We start from the raw sequence: 25953 nt of genomic DNA, 5'->3' as shown, positions 1-25953 counted from the left end.
TTTGTTTAAAAAGTACATGTGGTGCTAACTACTGCAAAACTTTGGAGTTGAGACAGAAATTAGCTGTTGTAATTCTAAAATACGTACCTCGCATTAACCTCCTCAGCAGAATTAACTCATATTTTCCCTTGACAAACACACATGTATGTGCATATAAGTATACTTAGTCTGGGCATTCCTAATGAACAGTTCATCTGATTTGAAGTGGACTATCTTTTTTCCAAATTACTTCAACTTAGCTATGGAATTGGACATATATAAATCCCAATACTAATAAACAGTATCTAGTATTAAGCTCTTAAAACCCAGATTTATGACAAAAATGTGGAGACAGTAGTGGCATTACAATGGATCAAGACAAAGTATTGTTCAACACGATTTTCTTCCTTCTCGATGGCATATCCAGCTGTCCTGTAACATTTGTTACTAGAAGACTCTTTTCTTTGAAACTGCAGTTGCTGTTACTGTTGTCATTAAATCCTTAAAGAAAAAATAGAAGCTCCTACTGCTGCTCTCTCCCCATGAACTAGAAAGTGAATAGAGATGAGCCAACACCTTATTAAGTGTAAGCAAAGCTTTTAAGATGGCCTGCAGAAATAAATAGAATGTCTACAATACACATAAAGGTACTGTTAACAACAAAGACAAAATTTTGGTATGGAAAACCTACCTTAGGAGAAGAAGAAAGGTCCCTCGATGGAGGAGTAGCCGACATGTTCTCACTCATGCCTGTCTCTGGCTTTGGCAAGAGGTTTGGTGGTTCAGGAGCCTTTCTTTTCATCTTCTTTTCTGGTTCTTGCAGTGGAGCAACTTTAATTAAAGCAGGGCTTGATTTTGGTTCATAAAACGGATTTGATCTAATTAAAAGAAGGGAAACATATCTTTGCTACATCCTTGGAATTTAAACTGAAAATCAGACCTGTTCAGAGAAGCCAATGACTTTAATGCTTCTTTTACCCCACATATGTTTTGCCTTTATGTGCTTTCAGATAGTATTATTTCATACTACTGAAAAGTGAGGTACAACAGTTAAAACTGCATTAGCTTAGAATTTTGATAATTTTTATAAATGAAAATAAGATTTAATTTACCTGTAAATTAGGTAAGTTTTATCAACTGCATAAAGCTAACTCCTCAGTGATACTTAGCTATCTATCAAAGAGTGATCTGATTTACAAGTAACCAATCAGGCCACGTCTACATGCTTCAACATGGTTTTAGAGGCCTCACTCTTGGCTGTCCAAGTCTTATAATTCTGGCCTCCCTGGGTACACAATCCAAATTGAGTGTGTCTTAAAGTCTGCAGCATACAGGCACCACACCATTTCAAGAGCACTCATTGGATAAGAGAAGAGCATTAAGAAAACTGCAGCTGACATATGTATACCTCCCTACAGATAGCAGTAGCCATCATCTGTCTGTTTTGAAAGTGTTTTTTAGAACTAAATCTCATTTAGGAAACATAGCAAACATCTTCCACCGAGCGGATGCAGCCCAAGTTAAGAAGATGATCCTCCTTAACTCTGGTATTCACGCTCCAGCTCTGCACTTGGTCCACCCTAAGTAAATACTTCCACAGCATTTCCAAATTTTATCTATTAGTTTGAGATAGGTAAAATCAATCAGTAATACATCAAATAATGGCTTCTGCCATGCACTTGGAAGAGCCAGCAATTTTGTATCCTGCTAAGGATATTTACGAGAACCTTCTTTGCACCAAATTATTTTCTTCATAATATTTGCTTTTCATATTTTGCAATCCAAAACTAGATAGCTAACTACGAAACAGATATGCTAATTAATTCCTTTCTACTCCATGCTTCCCTTGCAAGATATATTTATCATGTATTTCACACTATGTTTATGTAACTAAGTCACTGCAATTCCCAAAGACCTATCTGCATAGAGTTATATAAAGCATAACTAAACACAACAAATAATCTCAACTCCCTGTACTGAACTCTAGTTGGAAACAATAATGCATACAGCATACTAGCTAAATCCATTTACAAATTCCCTCTCAGGGTAAGAGTCATGAGCTGTACAATATACCCTGTTTTCAAAGAACTACAACAGCAAAATTTGGGCACAAGTGAAAAACAAAAAACTCATCCAGTTTCATTTCACACAACAAATTTCTCCCAGTTTTGTGTACTTTCAGTATGAAAATGTGTTTTACTCTCATAGACTGATTTTAGAAATTATTTTAATGCTTTTTTCCATCATCCTCTTTTCACTCAAAAAAAAAGCAAACAATTAATAATCCACACTGCAGAAAATAAGTCTGCTGCTGAAAGGCAAAGTTTACTGAAGCACATAAGTGAAGAACAGGTATAAAAACTCCAGACCTTCCTGCCACTGCCTGTTACAGAGAAAGATCTAAGTCCAGATACTGAAGCAAAGGGAAAGACTAACACTAAAATAACTCATTTGCTGACTGAAAGTAACTTTCAGGTGTTTCCACTTTGCTGCCCATCAAGCACAAAGCCACCAGTGCAATCAAAACTAAAGGCAACTTCAAAATAACGAGTTAAATAGAAATGGATGGGTGTTTTCCATGGGAGGCAGCAGAAAAAGTAGAGTATTCAGGCTAGAGGGGAGAATGCACCTAGCTGTCAGTAGCTCTAATTTAGCCGACAGCTCAGCTCAGCTGTCTTCAGACACTGGAAAGTTCAAAGGGAGGTGAAAATGAAGATAAAAGAGATAAAGGCTGAAGAACAGTGCATTCTACAGGAGAGCACAAGGTTTTCTTTAGTTCAGCAAGTTACCCTTATGAACAGCCAACAGACACAGCACATTTGGCAGCAAAGTAATTTACCTCTGTGTACTTGGAATTAGAAAGATGTATTTGTAAAATGTTAAAATCAATTTACTGTGAGAAAAAAAACCCACACCTTATCAGTGAGATTAAAAACTTCAGAAGAATGATCTTTCACAATTCTATGCTCCAGAACTGTCTGCACTGTGTGTGTAATCTCTACCCTAACACAGGTACCAGAATGAAGTACTACAAGGGGACAAGTGAGTGCCTTTTATTCCTAGAGAACTTGCTTGAAAGCCAGACTAAGCCGTCACATTTTGGTTATAGCACAGACAGAACACCACACACACACACTTTCTGCCTTCCTCTCTGTGCTGCTTTTAAGTGGTCTTAAAAATATTGAGAAAGATTGTTGATAAAATAAGTTTTATACAGAAAAAAAACAACCCAAATCATTCTTGCCCAAAGAGGCCATAAATCTTGAAATCATGGAGGTGTGATATACATAGGGGAGTTTGGACCAACAGCTTCCACGTGGCTATACAAGAAACTCAGCATGGGAAAAGACTGGCTGAAAAAAGCCTTAACTGAAAAATATTAAAGCACTTTTATCTGAGGTCAGTTCCTATACTTATTACTTCTGTGAGGTTATTTAATTGATCTACACAATACGATTTGCCCAAAGAGATACTTGATTATCTACCACAAAATTAAAAAATACAAACTTAATGAACTACCTGGCACTAAGCTCTCATTGGCAGTGTAGTGGCTTGTGGCTTCTTGTGCAACAGGCAGCTTCAATAGATGGCAACTTGATAGTCTTTCGAAGTAGACAGCATTACTCTAAGCCATGCAATGATTAATGAGATAAGAAGCCACAGAGCCAAGTAGTATCTGAAAGCAAGTTTTATTCTGACCAATTTAAAAATTATTTTGATCAGCTTTACTGGTTAACTTAAAATAAAAATGAAAATCAACATTTTATTGAGGAGGAAAAACCAAAGCTGTCAGTGAGGTAGGATTAAAAGGTCAGGCAATATTACCAATGAGAAGTACTAAGGCTGAAAGCATTATAAAGTAGTGGTGAGCTGTGCTGTTTTCAAATAATTAAGCTTAGCTTAGCAGGGTGTGCTGATCTTTATTAACAGGTAGCCACCTACCATTTTGATTTTAATATATAAAATTCAAAAAGGTAAAAGCAGAATTTTACACTAACATTCAAATGCCAAAACTGACAAAAGGAAAATGTGTTCCTTATCTCTAGCTAGGTATGAGAATTTAGCCAGAGGAAGTATGTTTTGAGAGCATAGTTTTACAGGAGAATGTATGTTCTGGATCATCTAAGTCCTTCTGTACCATGCAACGCCTCGCTGTGTTTATGACTCTGCTTTGCTTATGCATGTTGTGAAATCTTACATTATCTTCACAACCATTAGTGAAATATGTTTCAATTAAGCCAATTACCCAAGGTAAATCCTTCACAGAGGTGCAGTGAGGGTAAGTACTTGGTTTCCAAGATTACAGTGAGAGTCTTACAAAACTGGAGTCAGAGTTCAGCTCTTGGGGCACTTTGTGTAAGCTCTGAGTCGAGAATCAGAACTAGGTATCTGCCAGAGAAGAGTGGGACAAGGCTCCTGATGCTAACTGATGGGTCCATATTTCCACAACACATTTCACACAAAATACAAGAGGAAAATGCCATGTGATGCATTAAGAGAACTGCAATTAAACATTTAAGACACACGAACAAAAATACATTGTATTTCCTAATTGACAGTCCGTGTCTTTCAAGAGCCTTCTATTTCCCATGCCTGCCATCTATGAGATTCAAAACCCCTCCTGGGGAAAGCACTAGACCAACAGTAGCTAAAAAGGATTAAAAACTGCCCAAAACAAAACAAAAATCAAAACATGTTAGGAGAAAGGTTGAAAATGATATGCAAAGTTTTCTAATGCCGTGACAGGACTCAGTTGTTCAGCCTTGTCTTGAATACACTGCCCAGGCCAAGTCAACACATCTTAAAATAGATACAGAGCAGAAGAAATAACAGGGTCCAGAGGCGTGCGGTGAAAATGATTAGAGAGATGAAGTGACTTCTGTATGAAGAGAGATTGAAAAAGTTAGCACCGTTTAACTCAGACAAGAGACAAGTTATGGTGAACATGCTAGAGACAGACAATGCAGCAGCTGTTTTATGGCAGATAAATCCAACACTACTAATTGTTTTGATAAGCCAGCAGAGGAGATAGCGTACAGGACTGAAGAGGTGACTTATTTACAATCAATAAAACAAAACACATTTCTTGTGAGATCTTGGTTTTGTGGAACTATCTGCCACAAATGGAAGCCTAGATCTTAACAGGATTTGGAAGAAGACCAACCACTTAGCTGGACATAAACCTTCACGATTTAGGGCACATAAAAACTACCAACTTGGACTGCCTACAAAATTCTTTCTTTTGGTGCTCACTGTGTTATATCTTAGCAGAAACTTTCTACTGAAAAATGGAAAATTAGTGACATGATGTAAGGCATAACAGTGCTTGTAGTTGTGAGTTAGTTGTGAGTTATGATCACAAGTCCCATACTCATAGTTTGGAGGTTTATTATCACATTTCTTCCTCCAAAGCATTTCAGTATCAAGATTCCAAGTTTCTCCTTGCCACACTTCTACCCCATACATTTAACAAACGGTCCCCACGTCTTTTTTCAACATGGTGCTCCTGTAACCTCAGAGGAAAACGTGGAGAGGAAGCTACTTTGGGGGTCAGGACATAAAAAAACCCTTACGTAAAAGACATAAAAAGCTATTTTATGATGCTTTTTGAATCCTTATCCTTCCATCTTTCCATGGGAGACTGCTTTTATAATAAAAATATAAGATCAGATTTATCTCAGAGTAGGATCTGCCTATGGGAAGTTTATTTTTATCTTTAAAAAAAAAAAAAAAGGAATAAAGCAAGTGGGAGTCATTAATATAAGGAGGCGGCTGTTGTAAACAAAGGGCTAGAGAAATCTACAGTCCAGAACACAACAAAAACAAGGCTGCCTGTTACAACGCTGCTGCAAGCCCATTTGGCACAGATTTGTTTAGTGTGGAAACGTGAGTATAAATATAAAACAGAGAAAATTCTTCACTTGCCATCCCTGTAGCTTTTGCTTTTTCTGCTTTTCCCAGTCTTTGCTGTCCCCTATACCCACACCTTTGCAGGTATAAAGTGCATATATGTTTTCTCCCTGCAGATTCCAGTAACCAGCAAATGATCAGGGATGTCTGGTGTGACTGTCACCAGACTGTGCTCTGAAGACACAGCAGCCAGTGCTGTTTGTTCAGGCACTGCCCTGATGAATGGAGCTGGCAGAAGCAAACATGTAATTCCCCAATGCTCTCCCTTTTTTTTTTTTTCTTCTCCTTCACAGAACAAACAACAACAAATCCATGGCCACAAAGCTTTAAAAAGAAAAAACCCTGCAGTTTCCTTTATATATCTCCTTTATATATCTCTCTTAGAGTGTATGTGAATCCTACAACTTCCTAGAACATAGCTATAAACATAGAAAGATAATGATATGACACCTGTGTTAATATTAAGTATGAAAGCAATGTAAAGGTCATGCCATGATAAATCTCATTAAATAATGTAAAACTAAATGTTAATTGCAGTTGTTGTCTGTAAAATTGCTCACACGCAATCACCATAAACTGCCTCATGAGTGGTGTGGTTGGTGACTAATGACCACAAACAAGAAGTATATACCTTCAAACCTCCCAGGCTGCAGAGCTATTGCAAAAAGCTCTTAGTCCTTGTCTGATTTCTGTACTATAATACAAGGCAGTCAGTGGGAGTTTATAAAAGTTTTATGTGTAGTAATGATAAAAGAAACAACCTAAGAAAAGGCATGTGGTGTTATCTTTTCCATAAAGACATTTAGTTTTATGAGAATCAAAAATGTGCCATGCAGACTGCAAAACACTCTTCCTTTTTAAATACTTTACCCATCTAAAACAAACTCTCCGTTATCAATAACAAAAAATATTTTATGTAGTAAAGATAATGGCAAAAAGGACAGAAAGGACCAAACTCTGCAGCTCCTTAAGTTTTGGATCATTTATAACTGTCAGGGCATGAAGTGCCAAAAAGGTATACAGACTTGCTCCCTATCAAGTAGTTTGCTATCAATGAGGCAAAGAAAAGTTTCCTAACTGATCATGTTCAGTTGAATAGCATGACTTGGGGGTATGGTATTTCCTGCTGCTGAGCTGCATAAGGATCAGACTGTCCTAAGGAGATAATTAAGAATCAACATGGCTGAACCCAGCACGCCTCAAGATTAAGCCAGGGATCCCACTAATGCTTCCAAAGCTGCTGAAAGATGAAGAAGCATACTTACTCATCTAGTTCTTCCTCTTCAGCTTTAGAGGTATCTGCATAGAGGTATTTGCTCATATCCACTGGTCTGACATTCTTCCTTTTTGGAGGTTGTGGAGGAGAATCTCTTACAGTTACAAATGTTTCAGGCTCAGGATCTGGCTCATCAAATGGATTCAAGTACTCTGGGGCATCTTCATCCTTGAAGGGATTGTAATTGTCGGCATAGAAACTTTCTTCTGGCTTTGCAGATGAGGCTATTTCGGCATTGAGTTCTACCAAACACCAAAAAATCATTAAAGAGTTTTAACACAAAAAAAATGGAAACCATTTTATCAGATCTTTATATTTTGAAGGCTTATGAAAAGGTCTGTTTCTTAACTCTCAACACACACAGCCCTAGCCTTAAATGAATTTTCATGCTTTATTTATTTACAGAGCAACCTTGTTTATTCAAAAATAGGTCTTTCAAAAGGTTGTTTCATCTAGAGTATATTGAATAAGTTTCATTTTCTCACTCAGTAAAGCTCTCTCTACCTAATTTATTAGTTTCCTTATTTGTCATACAAATGGTATTGCAATACATTTTAAAACATTTTCCCAAGCTATTAGCCAATTTGTATCCTAACAAAATGTTCTTAATTATTTATCTGAGCTCTTATTAAAGAATAAAGATAACCTGTCTTTTATAATACAATTAATTTTACTGGATATTAAAAATGGTGATATCACATAGGTGTTCTTTCCATTTCTTAAAATGACTGAACTAAAAACCACTTATTAGGCATGACCAGTAATTACGTTTCAAAACATACATATTTTCACTGCTCCTGTAACAATACATAGTCTCACAGTAAAAATGACTTTAAATCAACCCTAAAGAGACAGATAATCAAGTTACTCAGCTATTATTTGGGCTGTACAACAAAAAGTTATTAACAACCTGGAAGTACATGCAGTTCTTTAGAGTAACAGACACTACAGAAAGAACATTACACAAAAGTGAATGGCTGCTGGATATTGAATAATACAAATCCCTGCACAGTGATACAACATTTCTTACAAAGGCCCTTAGTAATGTTAATTTTACTCGTTCTGGATCATCATATGCTCAGTTCAATACTGGATATGATGTAGTTTCAAAATCTATGCAAATAAGAACTTCAATGTAGTGTTAGCAAAACTTGATTTTCAATAACCACTCCCACATATCCCTTAATAAAAAGTGTTTGCTTTTCAGATGAATGGTTACTAAATTGAACAAAACGTACGTTTTAGCTTTAAAAGAAAAACTTTAAACATTATTTGTAGCAAGGCTCTGAAAAAGAAAAAGGTGGAGTTCCAAGTGTGTTTGTCACTAAATACTTGGGAAGACCAAAATCACCAGTCACACAACTATACAAGGGAAAGAGCAAGTGAAAGAAATAGCACTGTAGTTGCTTGGTCTTGGATGGACAATGTACTGAAGTTGCTAATACTGGTGAATTGCTAGAAAATGAACCATGGAGTCATGTCTGGGCTGGAAGGGACCTCCAAAGGTCAAAAAAATGTAAGTGTTCTCTGCTCTGCAGTAAGCTTCCAGTTCTCCCTCTCCAGCCCTTAGCACAGCTCAAGATGACAGAAAGCCCTGCCCCCCAGAAGTGTGACTGACTGTAATCTACAGTTTGAACAAGAGCCACTCCTAGTTGGACAGGAACAAGCTCCCCAGATGCAGGTAGCAGCTTCGCCTATCTACGCATTGGGCTAAAACCAGGGCAAAGCTTTGGAGCAGGAAAGGCTTTAGTCCTTCTCAGAACAATTGAGATGTACCAGGAACTGGAAAGATTTCATTTTAGGAAAAACCTCAGATTTCTAGTGCTGCTTTTCTTGGTTCTTCAGATTTGAACCTCAAAGACTATGTTATCATATTGTTTTCTATACCATTTCTAAGGGTCTGTTCCTGAAGTGGTGGAGTATTTACTGTATGGTCAGAAAGTAGACACCAAATTAATTTGGCTGGAATAACAGAAAAAAAATACTCAAAATCTTACTTAAGCCCAATGTGGGCACTCAGGAGATACACTCATCTAAGACTGAGGGCGAGCTCAGCTGGGTGAATTAAAATAAAATTGTACTTCAGGCTTTAACTAGACAGACTTACACCTATATATAGTGCTTGTGCTCATGAGATTTCCCTATGGTGATTATTCATAAAATTGTATTAAAAAAAATATTTAATTACAGGTGAGGTCTGCGGTTTCTTATTCCCTCTGCAACCCGGTCCAACTTTGCATTAAATAAGCAACATACAGAGTACTTACACCTATCTCTTAAGTATCTCCTAAGTTTTTATATTTAATTCCAAATTCAGAATACATCTATCACTGTTTCAAGTTGAAAACTGGAGTCAAAAAGGAGACCAAGAAGTGTAAATCAGACACTACACTTCAATGGGATGAGACAAAGGTAAAGTGAGATCACAACAAGTTATTATTACACTTAACAGTCAGTCTGTACACTACCAAAACGTGTTCTAAAAGGAACTAATTAATCAAAATCCTTGTGACTAACAGTAGAACAAAAAATAAACAGGGTTGCAATAATCGTCTTAGATAAACCTAAAAAGGAGGTTCTGTTACTGTTCAAACTGGTTAAGACTCACCTGAATGTCATAAAGCAACATTTCAGCTGTGTCTTAGGAGATAGATAGGCATATAGACAAACTCCTGCAGGATAAATCAGGGTGTGTGTTTGCAGTATGTCAGCTGGAGTGTATGTGTTCACCCCTATCCCAAAGTAAATACAACATGCTCTTCCCTTAATATAAGGGAACAAACTACTGGGCACTTACACCCTGGGAGAAAGGGTAGTTACTGGAAAGTTGGTGATGCATATTAAGCTCACATCCTAGTTTATCTGTGGTGATTTGTTTGTAAGCCCACATTTGAAAGATGTTTCAGAGATGGCCACAATAAAATAATATTGAAGGTCTACAGTTTAACTGACAAGGCAAAAGAAATCATTCAAGGCAGAAATTCTTAAAAAGCAAATCTGATCAAATCAAGCAAGAACCCTTCGACAGTATTATAGATTAAATACATCAGAGTCCAACATTTAAGTGTATTTCTTCATTTATTTAAGCTAAAACTGGAAAAGAGGTTCTACACTGGCTTACTCACATCACTCTAGTGTCCAGTGTAAGTGGTTGTGGCAAGCAGAAGCAACACCCTTACCTGCAGCTAAGCTAGACCCCTTTGCAGTCAAAGCTCACAGGTAAATGTTCAAACTGTTATGTCTAAAATTAGGCAAAATATGTGTGACTTGAAGTTCATGGCACTCAGGATACTACTCAAATGTTATCCACACATTTAGTGATTTGAACTAGGCCAAGCTGAAATGTTTTTGAGATCTGCCCTCAAAAGATAGTTTCATATAAAAAGCAGAAGCAACTTAAGGAAATGCAGAAAAATGGCTGCTATATGCCCTGTTCAAATTTTGAAACTTACTGTTGTTTTAACCAAACCTTTTGCTACTTTAATCTTTGCTCAAATCTTAAAATACTTTATCAAGAGAGTACCCAAGTACCAATTCCTGCTTCTGTACTCCATACGATAGATTGCTGCACATGAATCTCCTGAAAAACAGACATCATATCTGAGCAAAATGTGCTGATAATTCACAAGCAGCATTCAAATATTACTAGAAGGAATGCCAATAATATTTCCTGAAGTTAAAGACATTCAAGGAAACAATCTCTTAAAACTATACTGTAAGCTTTTATTTTTAATTTGCTTTTAAGTGGCTCCTGGAAATGATGAGTTAAATGCTTGTTTAATTAGCATAAATTTTAAAGGGCAGTACAAATAGTTTTTGCAATTCTTTTTATTTCAACACTATGGATTGAGTGCTATAGCCCGAACTAGGATTAAATTCTTTCTCTTGTTCTTTGGCTCAGCAGTAACCACAGGTTTGGCCTTGCATGTGCAGCATTTCAGATCAGTGCTCAGAGACCTCTAGCTTATGATTAATAAAAAGATTTCACAAAATAATACACGCAGGCTAAAATTAAAAGAGCTTCTAAAAATACCACTTTCAAGGCATTTTCATAGGCAGAATTTTGTAGGTGCTAAACTAGAACCTTCTTCACTTGACTGCTCATTCCCTCTCCTCTTGTCATCCAGGATACTATTATTATTTCCCCTCTGCTTCCTTTAATGTCTCCACAGGAGGAAGAGTCCCCACGAGGGTCCCCACCTGAACCCAACCAGGCTTTCTCCCATGGGGGTCTCCAAAACGCTTGAGGACTAGTTTTTTATGTCAAGTGTTAGTCATCACTTTATGAACTTCTCTGTAACAAATTAAATTGCTAAAACAGCAACTCAACACCACCACTCTTCAAGCTGCAGCCATTCTTGCCTCCTCTGTAATGAGGACACTCTCATTTTCTCAAGGACCTGATGATGTTGGGAAGTGCATTTTCAGGGACTGAACATACAACAGCTTATTTTCCTCTTCAGGCCGATTTTACACGACAGAGTTCACAGATTACCCTGTTTCCCCCTAATCATTAATCACAGCTGAAAACACAGGATTCTAGCCTCTACTTGAACTATTTGGTTTTGATTTTGGTTCTCTACACCAATATATAGGGGGGGAAAAAAAATAGACGTTTAGTTTGGCACTCCAAGAGTCATATCCACAATAATTTTGCATAGTTAAGTAATAAAGCCACAGGGGTAGGAGTGACAAGAGGGGAGGTAGAATTATTACTGCAGCAGAAGCACCAGCTGCTCTTGTGCCAGATTCTGAAAACATTACTTGCCCTAACTCCACTGAGAAAGACTGCTTGTGATAGTAATCACTCTGGCACTACCTATCTGCACAATCAGCCTTCCAGTTCCCAGAGGATCTCCAAAAATCACCCTACCCTTCAACCCACTTGCCTTTTGTAACACAAACATATTGTGACACATCTCTTAAAACCAAACAAAAACCCCACCAAAACATTACACATACCACTTTCCCCTTGGCAGAGGATGAAAGAACAAGCCACATGTGAAAGATGTTTAGTTATGCCACTTAATGCACTACTGCCAGACACACACTCACAACGGGGATGTGAGCAGCGTAACAAACAGTACAGAAGAAAAATGTGACTTCCCAATATTTCTAGAAAGTATAATGACTGGCATCCCACTAAACCACTGATGATCTTCCATTACTTTTATTAATACACACACCAGCAAAATGTTACATTTCATTAAGAAATATAAGGAGAAGGCACAGAGTAATTGTTTTCCTCTACGTTTGTTCTTGTACTGCTCTCCTTAGGACTATCCTAGAAGGATTCTGGGGTTTGGTACTGCACTGTAGCACTGTTTTCATTTCCAGTGTAATATGTGCTGCAGAGAGCTCAGAAGTCTACACAAAAGGTCATTGGTAAAGTAAATGCTGGCTTAAATGAAAGAAGGAGGCAATGCCAACTTCATGTCTCAGGTGTGTTGCAGGAAACTTGTATTGGTCATATGCAACTTCAAAATTTGCATTCCCCACCTAATTCAAAAATATATCTGGGCCACTGCAAGTGTGGTGTCTTCTGCTTGCATTTGTTGTATACATTGACTTGCCCAATAAGGAAATACATTTTGCACAAAAATTACATTACAACTGAACTCTGAAATCAGCTGACTAAGCGACAAACCAAAAGGCAGTTGTCCTGTGATCACTTGTTATAGTATAAAGCTGTAGTGATTCACTGTTCAAAGAGATTGTTTTTTTATTTTTCAGATTTCTAATGTCTAGCTGATCTACTAGATACAGAGCAAATAAGCCTCAACTTGCCATGTCAACCAAGAAACACAGTTGAAGGGTTTTTTGAGGTGAGGTGTTCACAAGCACATTGACTCCACTGTGCATGTGAGATCATCTACACAAAGAACTTTTTAAACTCCAGCAGCATCCAGAGACAGCTTGTGGATGAGTCTCTGCCACACACTGCAGCCACAGTGTGCACAAGGAGACTGGGAGCACTCACCCCTCTAGTTTCTCTCCACCCTGCATTCCCAGGGTTAGGTGATTATGGGATTAGGAAGAAGGAGGGAAGGCACATGGTTTGTGAACAGGCAGGTGAAATACCTGTCTAGGAAACAAGGATCTACTGGCAAGTAATCCTCCATACTCTTTGACTGACTGTCCATACCTACATATTCATACTCTGGGTGACTCTAAGCACTCCTTCACTAAGTGCACAGGTTACAGGCTTGACAGGCATGTCCCTGGAATATCTCTGCCAAATGGCACATCGTGCCTCCTAGCATTTGGTGGTCAAGTACTGGGGAAAGTAGGCTCCAGATGGCTGCTCTGCACATCCTGGGGAAACTAACTAACAAATTCTATGGAAAGAGTCTGAACTTTCCCAAAGTCTAAATTCACAATTTTTCCTTGTCCAGATGAAAAGATAAAGCAGACTAAAATGTAGTCAATAGGAAAATACTTCAACCCTGCATGCAGAAAAGGTTAATTTCTTGATTTAAGCAGACCACAAGACAAGTGAAACAGGTAACGTGACTCTTAAAGACTATAGGAAAAAGTCTGCTTTAAACTCCTGAACCTCTGTCATGCTCCCAGGCTCCTGAGGTGGACACCAAAAAGGTCACATACACTTAAGGAGGCAAAAGCAAACAGGTGTGCATAGCCTCAAACAGCTTCCTAAAAACACATGGCAGCAATGAAAGTTCCACTGAGGTCTTAAAATAGAGGAAATATCTTAAACTATGAGGGAATATGCCTGTGGCCAAATCGGAAACAAACAGGGCAGCCTTCTGCAGTAGGGCAACAGGGTGAGAACAGCTGCAGTATTGTGTAGCTTCAAAATGCAGCCCAAAACAAAAGGAAATCTCCCCAAAACAGTAAGTTTTAGGTACTCCCCATGTAAAGACACCGATCCAATTAGCCACAGACATACATGGCAGATTCCTGCTGTTGCTGAAGACCAGAACTGTCTTATCTAATTTGTCTTAGCACTGTTTTTTCCCCTTGACTTTCTGTGGAGGAAGACAACTGGAGGAAAGGCACATATCAAGAAGGCCAAGCAGGGCAAGACAGACACAACCAGTGCCTGTTATAGGGCCAAGTCAGCCCTGGATTGAAAGGGCCAGCACTCCTCAAAGCAGTCTGAGGTAACTAGAAGAATCTCTGGGGAGCCACTAATTATAAAGTAAAAGATTTAAAAATGCCACACCACATGTCCCACTCTCCGTGTGATAGCTTGAAATGCCTCAGATCTTCCACTTGGTTCAGTGCTCCAGGAAGACATACTGCTGTCACATGAACCTTACAGTAGGTCCAACCCTCCCAAATAAAAAAACAGCTTATGACACAGTAGGAAGAATCCAGTGACACCCTGTTTATCAAAGTCACTGTCATGTTGTTGTATGTTGACTGATGGATAATAGAGACAACGTGTGGGAGGAATATTTGGTACACACGCCTAACAACTCAGCATTGCTGCCCACAGCTGTGTAGATGAGAATTCTTTGGGGATCCAACAGTCTGAGCCCTGAGACTGCCCAAGCACACAAAACAGACCCAGAGGAATGAGTAGGCTGCTTACAGTGAACATGACATGAAGTGTCAAGCTATACTGGCACTCAAAAACACCACCAGATTTTATCACCCTGTCCCTGAGACAACAGCATCCTGGTTTGTATCAGAAAAAGTGTGGCCAGCAGGACTAGAGAAGTGATTATGTAAGTGGCTCCTGTATTCGCCACTGGTGTGGCCATACCTCGAGTACCCAAACTCAGTGTGCTCAGTTTTGGGCCCCTCACTACAAGACTGAGGTTCTGGTGCATGGCCAAAGAAGGGAAATGAACCTGGTGAAGGGCCTAGAGCACAAGTCTTATGAGGAGTGCCTGAGGGAGCTGAGGTTGTTAAGTCTGAAGAAAAGGAGGCTGAGGAGAGGAGACCTTATCACTTTCTACAACTACCTGAAGGGAGGTTGCAGTGAGTGGGGGTCAATTTCTTCTCCCAAGTGAGCAAGTGATATGACAAGTGTAAGTAGCCTCAAGTTGTTCCATGGGAGGTTTAGGTTGGATATTAGGAAAACCTTCCTCACCAAAAAGGTTATCAAGCATTGGAACAGGCTGCCCAGAGAGGTGGTAGATTCACCGTCCCTGAAGGTATTTAAAAGACATGCAAATAAGGTGCTTAGAGACACGGTTCAGTGGTGGACTTGGTAGAGTAGGGTTAACGGTTGGACTCAATGACCTTAGAGGTCTTTTCCAACCAAAACGACTCTATGATTCTGTGAGAAGGAATGGTCCCTGTATTCTGTGGTCAGAACATCTGCTGCTTTCTGCCAGAGCAGGTTCTCTCTGGAAAAGAAAGGAAAGTTGTGTCTGGAAGACAGAAGTTTAGGTAGGATGGGACTTGTACAGCTTTCTCCAGGCAGAAGGGAGATCTTCTTTCTACAACAGAGAAGGAAGAAAGGAATATAGGCTGAGTCACTTAGAGCAAGTATTGTAGGGACAACTAGATGGATGAGAATAGGTGTTTTATATCCCTGGTTATTCTGCCTCCTCCTATGTTCTTAAGGGAACTCACAACCAAGGAACAGACAGAAGACAAAGCCAAAGATCCAGACCAGAATATAAATCCCATATATCAGAAAGCCGAAACAAATCACTTCTGCAGCTCTAGAAACACCTGACAACTTTAAAGGATGGAGAAGCGGCTTGGGATAGTGAATTTATGGCTTCAATGGCCAAACACAGAAGATTAGTGCAATGTCCCTGCTTGAGAAATACAAGCTGTGAGACTACACTACAGCCAAGTATGACGGGACATCAGTCACCACCCACACTGGCCTCTGTGAACTCCAAAGGCAAAAAAGCATTGCTGTGAGTAAACATTCAGCTTGTCCAGAGAAAGACAGGAACCACAAGTGGAAGCTTCAGCTCATACATGCATCCTCATTAGACCTGGCATTAGAAATCCCATGGCTGTACCCTGGACTGTTGCTGCTCAGTGTAGTTCTCCACTGTCAGAGTGGTTCCTGGGGTTTCATCAAAGATGGCAAATGCTCCTTGGTATTTTGTGTGGGAAGAAAAGTCTTGGAGCTTTGAAACGAAAGGTAGAGTACAGCTTCAAACTTGGGAATTAACTATGGACTGGCATTTCAAGGAGCTGCAAACTAAGAAAGTGGTGTTTGTGTTTTTTATGGTTTGGTTTGATTTTTTTTTTATGGCAGCAGATGGAATCTGCAGATCTGGACGTGGAGTTGAGGACAGCAGAGACTCCTGCTGTCTTGGTGTTCCTTTCTGGCTTTATGGCCAAAGTCTTATCACATCAAAAACTTACAGGGGTTGTATTTCTCACTCAAAGAGAACAAGAATGACCATGTCAGTGTAGAAAGGGGATTAACACCTACCAAACAGTGCCAGAAGGCTTAACTGAGGAAGCCATAAAAGCAAAAAAAAAAAATAAAAAAGATACAATTAAATTATAATAATGAAGATTAGTGCCAACCAAGAATAGCTATGATGCAGTGAAGACTGCAGTGAAGGAAGTTCTGCTATAAACCAGAATCCACAAGGAACAGAGGCACTTGACTGTATGTGTTGCTCATTTATACCACATGAGGTATACTAGTTACACATCTGATAGATCTAAGTCTTCGGTCCAACTCTTAGCTGATGGTGGAAAAACCCATGTAAAGATGACTTGAAGGATAAACACATTTTCCAGTGGCAACTGTGTCACTGCTATTCCGACGTCACCTCAGTATCCCTGTAATAATTGTATTTAATCAAAACAACATTTTTCATTTGTAACCCTACCACAACACAAAAACAAAAATAAAAACAAAAAACCCAATCATGTTTCATTATGCATTTGCAATTACCAATGAACTATGTAAAACAAATTTATTACCTTCTGCATCAGGGTCTCCAAATGGATTTAATTCTGCTGTGTCAGGATCACCAAAAGGGTTCATACTAGAGTTGGCCAGGTCTTGCTCCTCTTCGTCCAGAAAATTAAGCTTATTGATAAGCTCTACAAACAAGTAGGAATATCATTTTAATATAGATATAAGCTGTTCATTTAACATATTTTAAGATCAAAAAAAACCTCTGCATCAACAGTCCCCTGAAACACTGTACCGGGGTATGGCACGAACCGCACAACTGAAATAATGCACTTCAGTAAGCACACCAACAGAGGAGGAAAAAATGAAATGGATGAAATTTCTATTTGCTGATCAGGACATTATGTAACAGAAAAGATTACTAAGAAAGCCTTCTATCACCTTCATTAAATAAATGTTGCAGATCTAAAAATCTAAACACAGCAATTTCTTTTTATTTATTCACATACATGTCAACTATTGGCAGGAAATTTTAATTTCTGGATGTAACATGCACATAAAATCAGAGAGGGGACATTTTGTCATGTTAGAGAGATCAAGTATTACTGACTGCACAACTAATGTTTTGGGCTTTGGGTCTGTGATTTCTTTAAAAAACGAAAACAAACAAATTTTTTTTTTTTTTTTCTTTCTTGTTCATTATCAGATGACAACGGAGCTGTAGAGGAGACAGGCTCTTTCTCTATCGTGTTGTTACCTGTTGGATGCACTACAAATTACTGAGAGTCGTGCTGGGTGGAAGCACAGAGATAAAACTGACAGCTGAATGCAAGCAGGAGTCAAAAGGTAACAGGTCACAGTAAATACAGACAATAAGAAACAGAAAGAAAGGAGGAAAGCTCATAGACCTTCAGAGGAACTGGCTGATTTAGCTGAAGGCATATTTGCTCGCTTTATGCAGTCATCTTGATCTTCATCTAAGCTGCTCAGAGCATTCAACTGGTTTACAATTTCTGTAAATAGAAGCCAGTCAAGACAAACGTAAGGCAAGGGCATTTAATAAAACAGAAGTGGAACAAATGCTGTTGCTAGAAAGGCAGAGAGTGAGGGAGAGAGAGAGTAAAAGAGAAGACACAGAGTTAATTAAAAGAATACATTTAGAACAAGTCCTTACAACGATACATCTACAGCAAAGAACCTGTGTAGGTGCTTCAGTGATAATTTAAAAGAAACTCAAATAACAGACAAACAAAACCTTGCTGGATTCCTGGTGCCAGGAACAGTAATTAGTTTTATGAGGGTGAGTATGCACATTGGATCAAAACTTAGACATACTAGATATAAAGACTCCTCCTTATGAAGAAAACCTGAATTTTAAACCATTGTAAATCAAAGCAAAACAGCTCCAGAACGTTCTACCTCCTGCCAAGCACTTAAGGCTACAAAAAAAATATACACACATGCATTTTATAATTTATTTATACACACATACACACTCTGATTATTTAACATGGACCAGTAAGTCACCATTAAATTCTGACCTATGACAAGTTGAATTTATCTAGTATTTCTAAATGGTATGATCAGTATTGTGCTATGAGGATGCATATTGAGTGTATATATTGATTGAATTTGCCACTATAATGCTATGCAAGTAACACTTTGTTGTTTGATATAATCCTATGTCACCTATGTCATTCTATCCATAGTGGAAAGCTCTGAATTGCCATGCATGAAAAATTTAAAAAATGTGTTAAGGTTTAATTCTAGCCAAGTCATTGACGCCTCTGTCATTCTGGTACGAAACAAAAAACAACTAGGTTTTAGTAGCTTCTGGCCCAAAGGGAAAAATTCCTCTCTGATCCCTTCCTAAAGTAGTCCCATCCACAGGAGCCTGGGACAGCTCTGAAAGAACTCAAGCATAGGCTTCTGTGGCAAGGGACAGCCTGGCTCATCCTCCCAGCTGACAAATAGGCAGGAGAAACCTGTGCAGGAGGGATGATCCTGCTTCTTGAATATCACTGTCCCTCTGACAGGTTTTTCATCTCCTGTCTTTTCCAAAGGAAATAAATGGATGATGTCTTCTGGTGTCATCAGTGAACTTACAAGTTACGTAGATGCCTTTACTGCACACTTGTTATGTCAATCATTCTTGGATTTCCTTTAAACTTCAATTTCTTGTGTCCACAAGAAGTTACTTTTTTGTAATGCTTTTAGTTTGCTGGTGGTTTGAACTTGACTTTTTCCTCATATAGCTTTGTTTAGGAAAGAAAACATTTGTCATTGACTCTCATACAGTAATCTTCGTTCTGTGAACTAGTTACAAGGAGCAAGAAGTTGGACTGAGGTGAAAATTGACTGTCCCTGCTCAGATTGGTGCCCACAGCCACCCAGAATTTCTTAGCAGGCGACTTTTGCTTTTTCACAGGGCAACAGCATCACCAGTTGACACACTGACACAACTCTTAATTTCACGCTTTCACAGACAGCATAAAAAAAAATCTGAAGCAAAAAGCAGAGTCCAGAACCTGAAAATATTTCAGTCATACAGTTAAAAACTTCTTTTCCAAATTTAAACTGCTTTGCCAAAACTATGCTGACCTGCAAACTACCAAGAGAAATCATCTGTTCTGCCAGTATCAACTGGACATAATCTATGCTGACAAACACAAAGGCACAGCAGAATTCCACTTAAGTGCACCTCCTAACTGTTCTTGACCTTAAAGCAAAAAAACTACTTAGAAGGGATTACATTTATATCTACACAGAGTTAATTTCATCATCCTCACTTCCTTAGTTTTAGCTTCAACAAACAAGACTATGGTCATAAAAGATAACACCAAAACTGCCAAAACTCTAAGTTTCTTGGTATGAAATCATAATATACACCTCAGAGATCTGAACAATATAATACTACCTATACACAATAGAAAACATCGTATTCTTACTTGTAAGAGTTGACCTTATAAAACACTAGTACAACTTAATTACTAGTGTAAAACAGGCTGAGATGCTGACATGATTTACAGTTCATTATGCCAGCATGTGGAAAAAAAAAACAAACCAAAACAATTACAATTCATTTTTTTTATGTCAGAAAATAACAAATTAAGTTCAGAGCTGTAAAAAAGAGGGAATTCTTTGATGTGGTCTGAATCATCTGGTCCCATCTGCCAACCTAAACACCTGTATGCACTACAATGTTCCTCATTACAATATTAAATGGTTTATGTCATATTTTGGGGTGTGGAAATGGGAGGTTGAAGATTTATGTCCTATATTATCTTTTATAAATCTCATTATCTACAAAGATATATTAGCTTGTTCTACAAGTACGTCACATAAATCACTAGATTGGGTTTTTTTCATTCTTCTCTCTCGCTCTTTTTTTTTTTTAAGCAGGTTGGTGCTACTGACAAAAAAAGGAATAAATGTATCAGAAGTTTACCTAAGAGGTATGCTTTTCTAAGCGGCAAGAAAGGGTTGCACATACTGCTCTCCAGAAGCCTGCTCTTGAAATATGCTGGGATTCAGACTCCTGCAACAGGTAGCACATGGGCACATTGCTGAGCCCATGTGATGCCCCAGGACAGGCATCATGCCCCTGTGCAGATGGAGCAGGAGGCAATGACTTACTTCAGCATGACACTTTAAGTATCAATTAAAACATTAAGAGAAGCAATGTATTTATTACTTCCCTAAGTTTGCAAGCTATGAGCCACATTTCTTCAAATACATTGGGATGCCTTGTCTTCAGCTGAAGACTAAGGAAGGACAGGATAGTTCTGGAAGGTTTAAATTCATCTTTGTTAACAGGGTAGAAACAAAATATTTGGAACTTATTTCATGGCTACAAATATCACTATCACCTTCACACAACACACAACAGTTGGGCAGAGATACAGCTTTTACACATGAGAAAATTTAAACAAGAAATATTGGGAAGGAAGGGAGAAAAGCCTGAGACAGAGATTTTTTTTAACTTAAGTCAGTGCTTTGAATATAGAACACCTTTCAGTCTGATCTTAAGGCCACCTGTATGACAACAGCTCCCATGCTGACCACACCAAATTCCACAACGCTTTTGAGGTAGTTCAGTATTGCACCACTTATTTCATAACTGAAGAAAGAGAGGCACAGATACTCATCCAAAGTTAGGCAACATATCAAGGAAGAGAAGCAGCATTTCCTAACTCACCTGCACCATCTAGAGCCCCATTCAGCAGGTCTCCCTTGTTCTTCTAGTGGTGGATAGATCTGTTAATCTATAAAAATGTAACTCTGGGCCCAACAACAGAGTTCATTTTTCCACATCACAACAAGGAACAGTGTCTGTGACAAAGATTTGGAGCACCTCTTGCAGCTGTGGCTTGAGAATGATTGTGTTTCAGTCGTCAAGTCACCCAACAGTGCTGTGAGATGACCCTGAGTCAAAAGTGGGATAATAATCCCTTCTGCTTTACTACTTGCACTTTGCTTTTTCAAAGTTCGCTTACAAACATGAACCATGTAATACTCCCATTGTTCCCATGTTGTAGTTACAGCCAGTATTCCCACTCCACAGTTGGGAAAACAGGCACACTGAGGCAAAGTGAATTGCTGCAGGGGACTCTGAGTCAGTGAAGGCATTCCAGCTCGCATCGCTGCCAACACCCTAGCACAGCAACAGATGAGAAAATGTTGGGAGCAGCAAGCTTTCAAAAGGGTTATGAAACTTCCTCAATTAATTTTATGGGATTCTGTGAACACAATTATTTTTGAAATATATTTTAGAAAGACTACTTCACTACATTTTTTTTTCCCTCCATTTCCATCTTTCCAGAGCTCTTCCTGTTTCTCTACAATTATTCCTGCCTCTTTTGCCCTTGGTTCCTCAGCACTTCTCCTAATGTTTCATTAGTTTTTCCCATTCATTATTCCAGCTGCCAATGAAATCAGTCTTGAACACGTGCTGGAATAAACAATTTACATTTTATTTATTAATGTTTACTTACTGCCCTATGTTTTATGTTCTCCCATTTTTTTTGGAAACTACGTGCACTCGTCCTCCTTCAACATCCCTCTCACACCTCTCCTTGTCTGACATGGGAAAAGTTAGCCAGGCTAACAAAGCAACTCAGCTGTTGTAGTCAACAAAAGTAGCAAGTCCAAGACTGACCCCTCCCCTCTCAAGATCCCTCAACAATGCATCTGCAAAAAACCCAATCCCATCTTGTATCATCAGAAAACAGTATCAGAACAGGCTGAACAATGAGCAGATGTAGTGTCATTCAGAAGTACTTACTGCTTCTGCCTTTCAAGTAGGTAATGTGATGTTTGCTTAGAACAGATAATTCTGGCCTTTACAACAGATGGAAAAGCTGAATTGCCTCTGAACAACCCAAGCTAGGACCTTGTGTTGCACACCAGAAAGCTCACCCTTCCCGATCTGTCTCCAGTGATGTTCACTACATAAGCCACAGGACAGTGGACAGACTGGTCTCATCTACAACAACTTTTTGTTTGTTCAGAAATCATTTGTTAGCTTTTTTAGATGCTGAACACTGCAAAACCAATAAAGTTGAGGAGCGAGATCTTCTGCTTTTCAACCACTGTCCTTCTGCATGTGGGTTTGCCACAGCAGTCCCCAGTACAGTATCTAGGAATACCTTAATAAAACCCTTCTGCACAATAGGTTATATAGACTTAATGAAGCTTCTCCTTCATGTGCCCTTCTCTTCTGTGTGATTATCAGATGGCCTGGTGAACACATCAAGTTCTGTTTGGTGTTCTGACCCATATCTGAATTATTCTGGTTACACTGGGAACGGAAAAGACACCCTTGCAGAATGATTTTGGAGTAATCAGACTGGTGTATCTCTGCTCCCTGACTAAGAACACATTATCTCTGTCTCCCAAATATTTCATTTTGGACTTTCCAAACCACCCGCTGCCAGACACATAAGTAAGTGTGCAGAAATTTTGCCAGGGTACAAAACATCTGAGTATGTAGAGCATGGAGAAAACATATTTTCATACTTTCACAATATTTAAATACAACTACCCAGTAACTGCTTCAGGCTGAACCTTTCGATTGCAACAAAAGCTCAAAGAGAAGCACTGAAAGTAACATTTTGTGACGCCCAGCAAATGTTCCTCTGGATTTCCAAGAACAGACTTGACAATTCACTTCTCTGCTTGGGATGCTCTTCACGAACTTAGAGAAGAATCTCTGTATTTCAACAGGCATTTTTAAAGAGCACTGGGAGGCATGAAAGCTTGCACCAGAAGTTAACATATCTTTTCCTGATCCTTTTAAACTAAGAGTTCCTACAGAACTCATGTAGCAGTACTACTTAATGAGCTCTATCAACAACTTAAGATCATTACAACCCAACCTGACTTGCATCCATTAGTTCAGCTATTCCAGACACACTTAAGCATTTTCATCAGCAATTCAAACTTCAAACTCACTTCAAACAACTTTACTATCAAATTCCATTAAAGTCCTCTAAGAGCTTCCTGATTTCATTTCCCACAAGACACCCCCAACCAAAATGCAGAAGTAAGCTGCCTGGAATTACCTTGTTATTGAGCAGAACCTCAGCACCTACCCATGGCACACCTATTTCACAGTTATTCCCAGCAACTGTCTTCATCATCTCACTTCAGTCATCCTTTTGCCTTCTTGCTCACTGACCATTTCCCTCTATCTTTTTACTCCTCTGTTTGCTTTGGGTCTTTGCTTCTCCAAAATGCTACCTACTTAGTGCATTCTCTCCTAAAAACAGGACACACACGCATATCAATGTTCTTGCATTTACAAATACTAAAACTTGTTGAGTTATTGTTGGGTCCCTCTTCAAACTATGCTAAATTTTGTTTAGGTTTGGATATTTTTAAAGTTAAATATAGCTTAAGGATAAAATCCATGGAAGACAGCTGGCAATTAGCAAAGGAACTGTATTTTACCACCCCTGTGGCAAAACCAACCTGTAATTTTTGCAGCCTTTTCCTCTTGATTCACTCTGTTCTCTTCATCTTCTTCATTGTCTTCTTCAAAATCATCTAGATTTCCAATATCAGCTTGTTTCATACTCATCAGACTAGCCAGGCTTTGCATATCTTCATCCCTAAATAACAAATTTCAAACCAGGCATTAAAATGCAGCCTGTTAATACTACATCTGATATTACTGTGTTATTAAAAATCCTTTAAATATTTTTATGTTTTCTTTTCTTCAGGGAGGTCTCTGATCTCAAATCTGATCTTGAATACAGTGAAAGAACAAAATGAATATGCTCATGTATATTAATTTCTGAAGGGAAAGTTTTCTATTAACAAAATCCTAAAAAGTAAAAACAGTTCTGCCTTGCATTAAGAGTCAATTTAACAACTGCTTCTCAAAATTTTAAACCAGCCCAGAAATGCTTGTAAACACTTTTCTGGTTTTCTCTGATTTAACTGAAAATTCTTCATCAGACTTATTGCCCATCTGCTGCACCTGACACCTATCACTACATTCATTCAGAACTCCTGATGCTGTTACAGAAATTAAAATCTCTTTTCTAAATATGCAAATTCATTAACAAGACAAAAAAAAAAATACATATCAATGGCTGAGATGAATTCTTATTTGACTATATTGCATATACATCTTTCAATTAACTGCACTTTTCATATCAAATTTATGTTTGATGAAAAGATGACAGCAGGCAAAGAGTCAGAGAAATCGTTGTGCATTTGTTTCATAAAACAATATTCTTGAAGTACACTGCTGAAAACAGTCTGGGGATCTTGGTGGTAAGCAAGCTCAAGAAGACCTGGCACCATGCCCTGGCAGCCAAAGGAGACAAAAGCATCTTGAGACACATTAGAACAGGATCACCACAAGCAGCAGACTGAGGGAAGTCATGACCCCCATTTACTTGGAGTCACTGGACTGCATCTAAGGTACTTCATCCAATGTTGGGTCCCACAGTACATGAGAAGGTGTCAATACACTGCAGCAAGGTCAGCAGAGTGCCACTGGGATGGCTGCAGGCTGGACCACTTCCCCTATGAATAGAGGCTGAGGGAAATGGACTTACTGAGCCCAGAGAAGAGACAGCTTCAGGAGGACCTAGAAGCAGCAGTCTGCCAGCATTGCTGAGCAGACAGTGATGCAAGGTGGGAGGATGAGAGACAGTGGACATAGGCTGAAAACAGAGAGGTCCTGATCTGAGAAAAAAGCTGGAACAGTCATCAGCAGTGGGTGGGATGGGCTGCCCAGAGACACCACGCAGTCTCTATTTTGGGGGGGTTTCAAGCCGCAGCTGGACAAAACCCAGAGCAAACTGGTTTGATCATACAGCTGACTGCTTTAAGCAGGAGGATGGACTAGGTGCCTCTACAAATCCCTTCCAACCCAAATTATTCTACCTTCTTTGAAGCTGATCATGCTAAAACCAGGTGCACAGATTTTGTGCCTAACAATGCCAAAAAAAACTACACTAGTTATTTTAAAGGTACCATTTATAGGAGCAATAACAATGTACTAATCATGCTTTAAATCCACACAGAAACACAAGAGGCACATTAAACATGGAATTAAACTCAGTGATTGAACATGATGTTAAAATCAGAAACTCTTTGGAGTAATCATTTCCTACTGTGTGAGTTCAAAATAAAAAGGACTACAAAACTCACAGTTACACAGGACAATTAGGTACTTACAGACAAAAATATTAATATTAATAAATATAAAACAAGTAACTAGCAGGAAGGCACAAAGACCTTTTGGTTCAAGCAGAACACTCAAGGTTTTATCTTACTGTTATAACCAACAGGTTAAATCAACACTTTAAACACAGGGGAAAAACCGTAGCATCCTATAACTGTGTTGATGGGAAGGCTCTTCTATGCACTGAAGACAAAAAGCTGAGAGCAGTTCACACACAGATATTGTACACCATGTTCACATAATTTTTTCCTGTGAGGGTGACGGAGCCCTGGA

At 38.8% G+C, this 25953-nt stretch overlaps 1 protein-coding gene across 1 annotated transcript in view; it reads right to left on the bottom strand.

Annotated features, from left to right (window-relative positions):
* Positions 1 to 670: 670 nt before the first annotated feature.
* Positions 671 to 25953, bottom strand: part of LOC103772907 (EH domain-binding protein 1-like) — a gene marked incomplete at both ends in the record, with an annotated part of 27282 nt that continues 1999 nt past the window's right edge. The window contains 4 exons of the mRNA XM_008940287.1: positions 671 to 857; positions 7155 to 7407; positions 17045 to 17167; positions 23952 to 24091. Coding sequence (XP_008938535.1) covers positions 671 to 857; positions 7155 to 7407; positions 17045 to 17167; positions 23952 to 24091 — 703 coding nt within the window. The remainder of the gene's footprint in view (positions 858 to 7154; positions 7408 to 17044; positions 17168 to 23951; positions 24092 to 25953) is intronic.

This window comes from Merops nubicus, unplaced genomic scaffold, assembly GCF_000691845.1.
Source record: "Merops nubicus isolate BGI_N331 unplaced genomic scaffold, ASM69184v1 scaffold8200, whole genome shotgun sequence".
NCBI classification, from domain to species: Eukaryota; Metazoa; Chordata; class Aves; order Coraciiformes; family Meropidae; genus Merops; species Merops nubicus.
The sequence above is the reverse complement of the archived record's forward strand: the minus strand, read 5'-3'. Positions and strand labels throughout refer to the sequence as shown.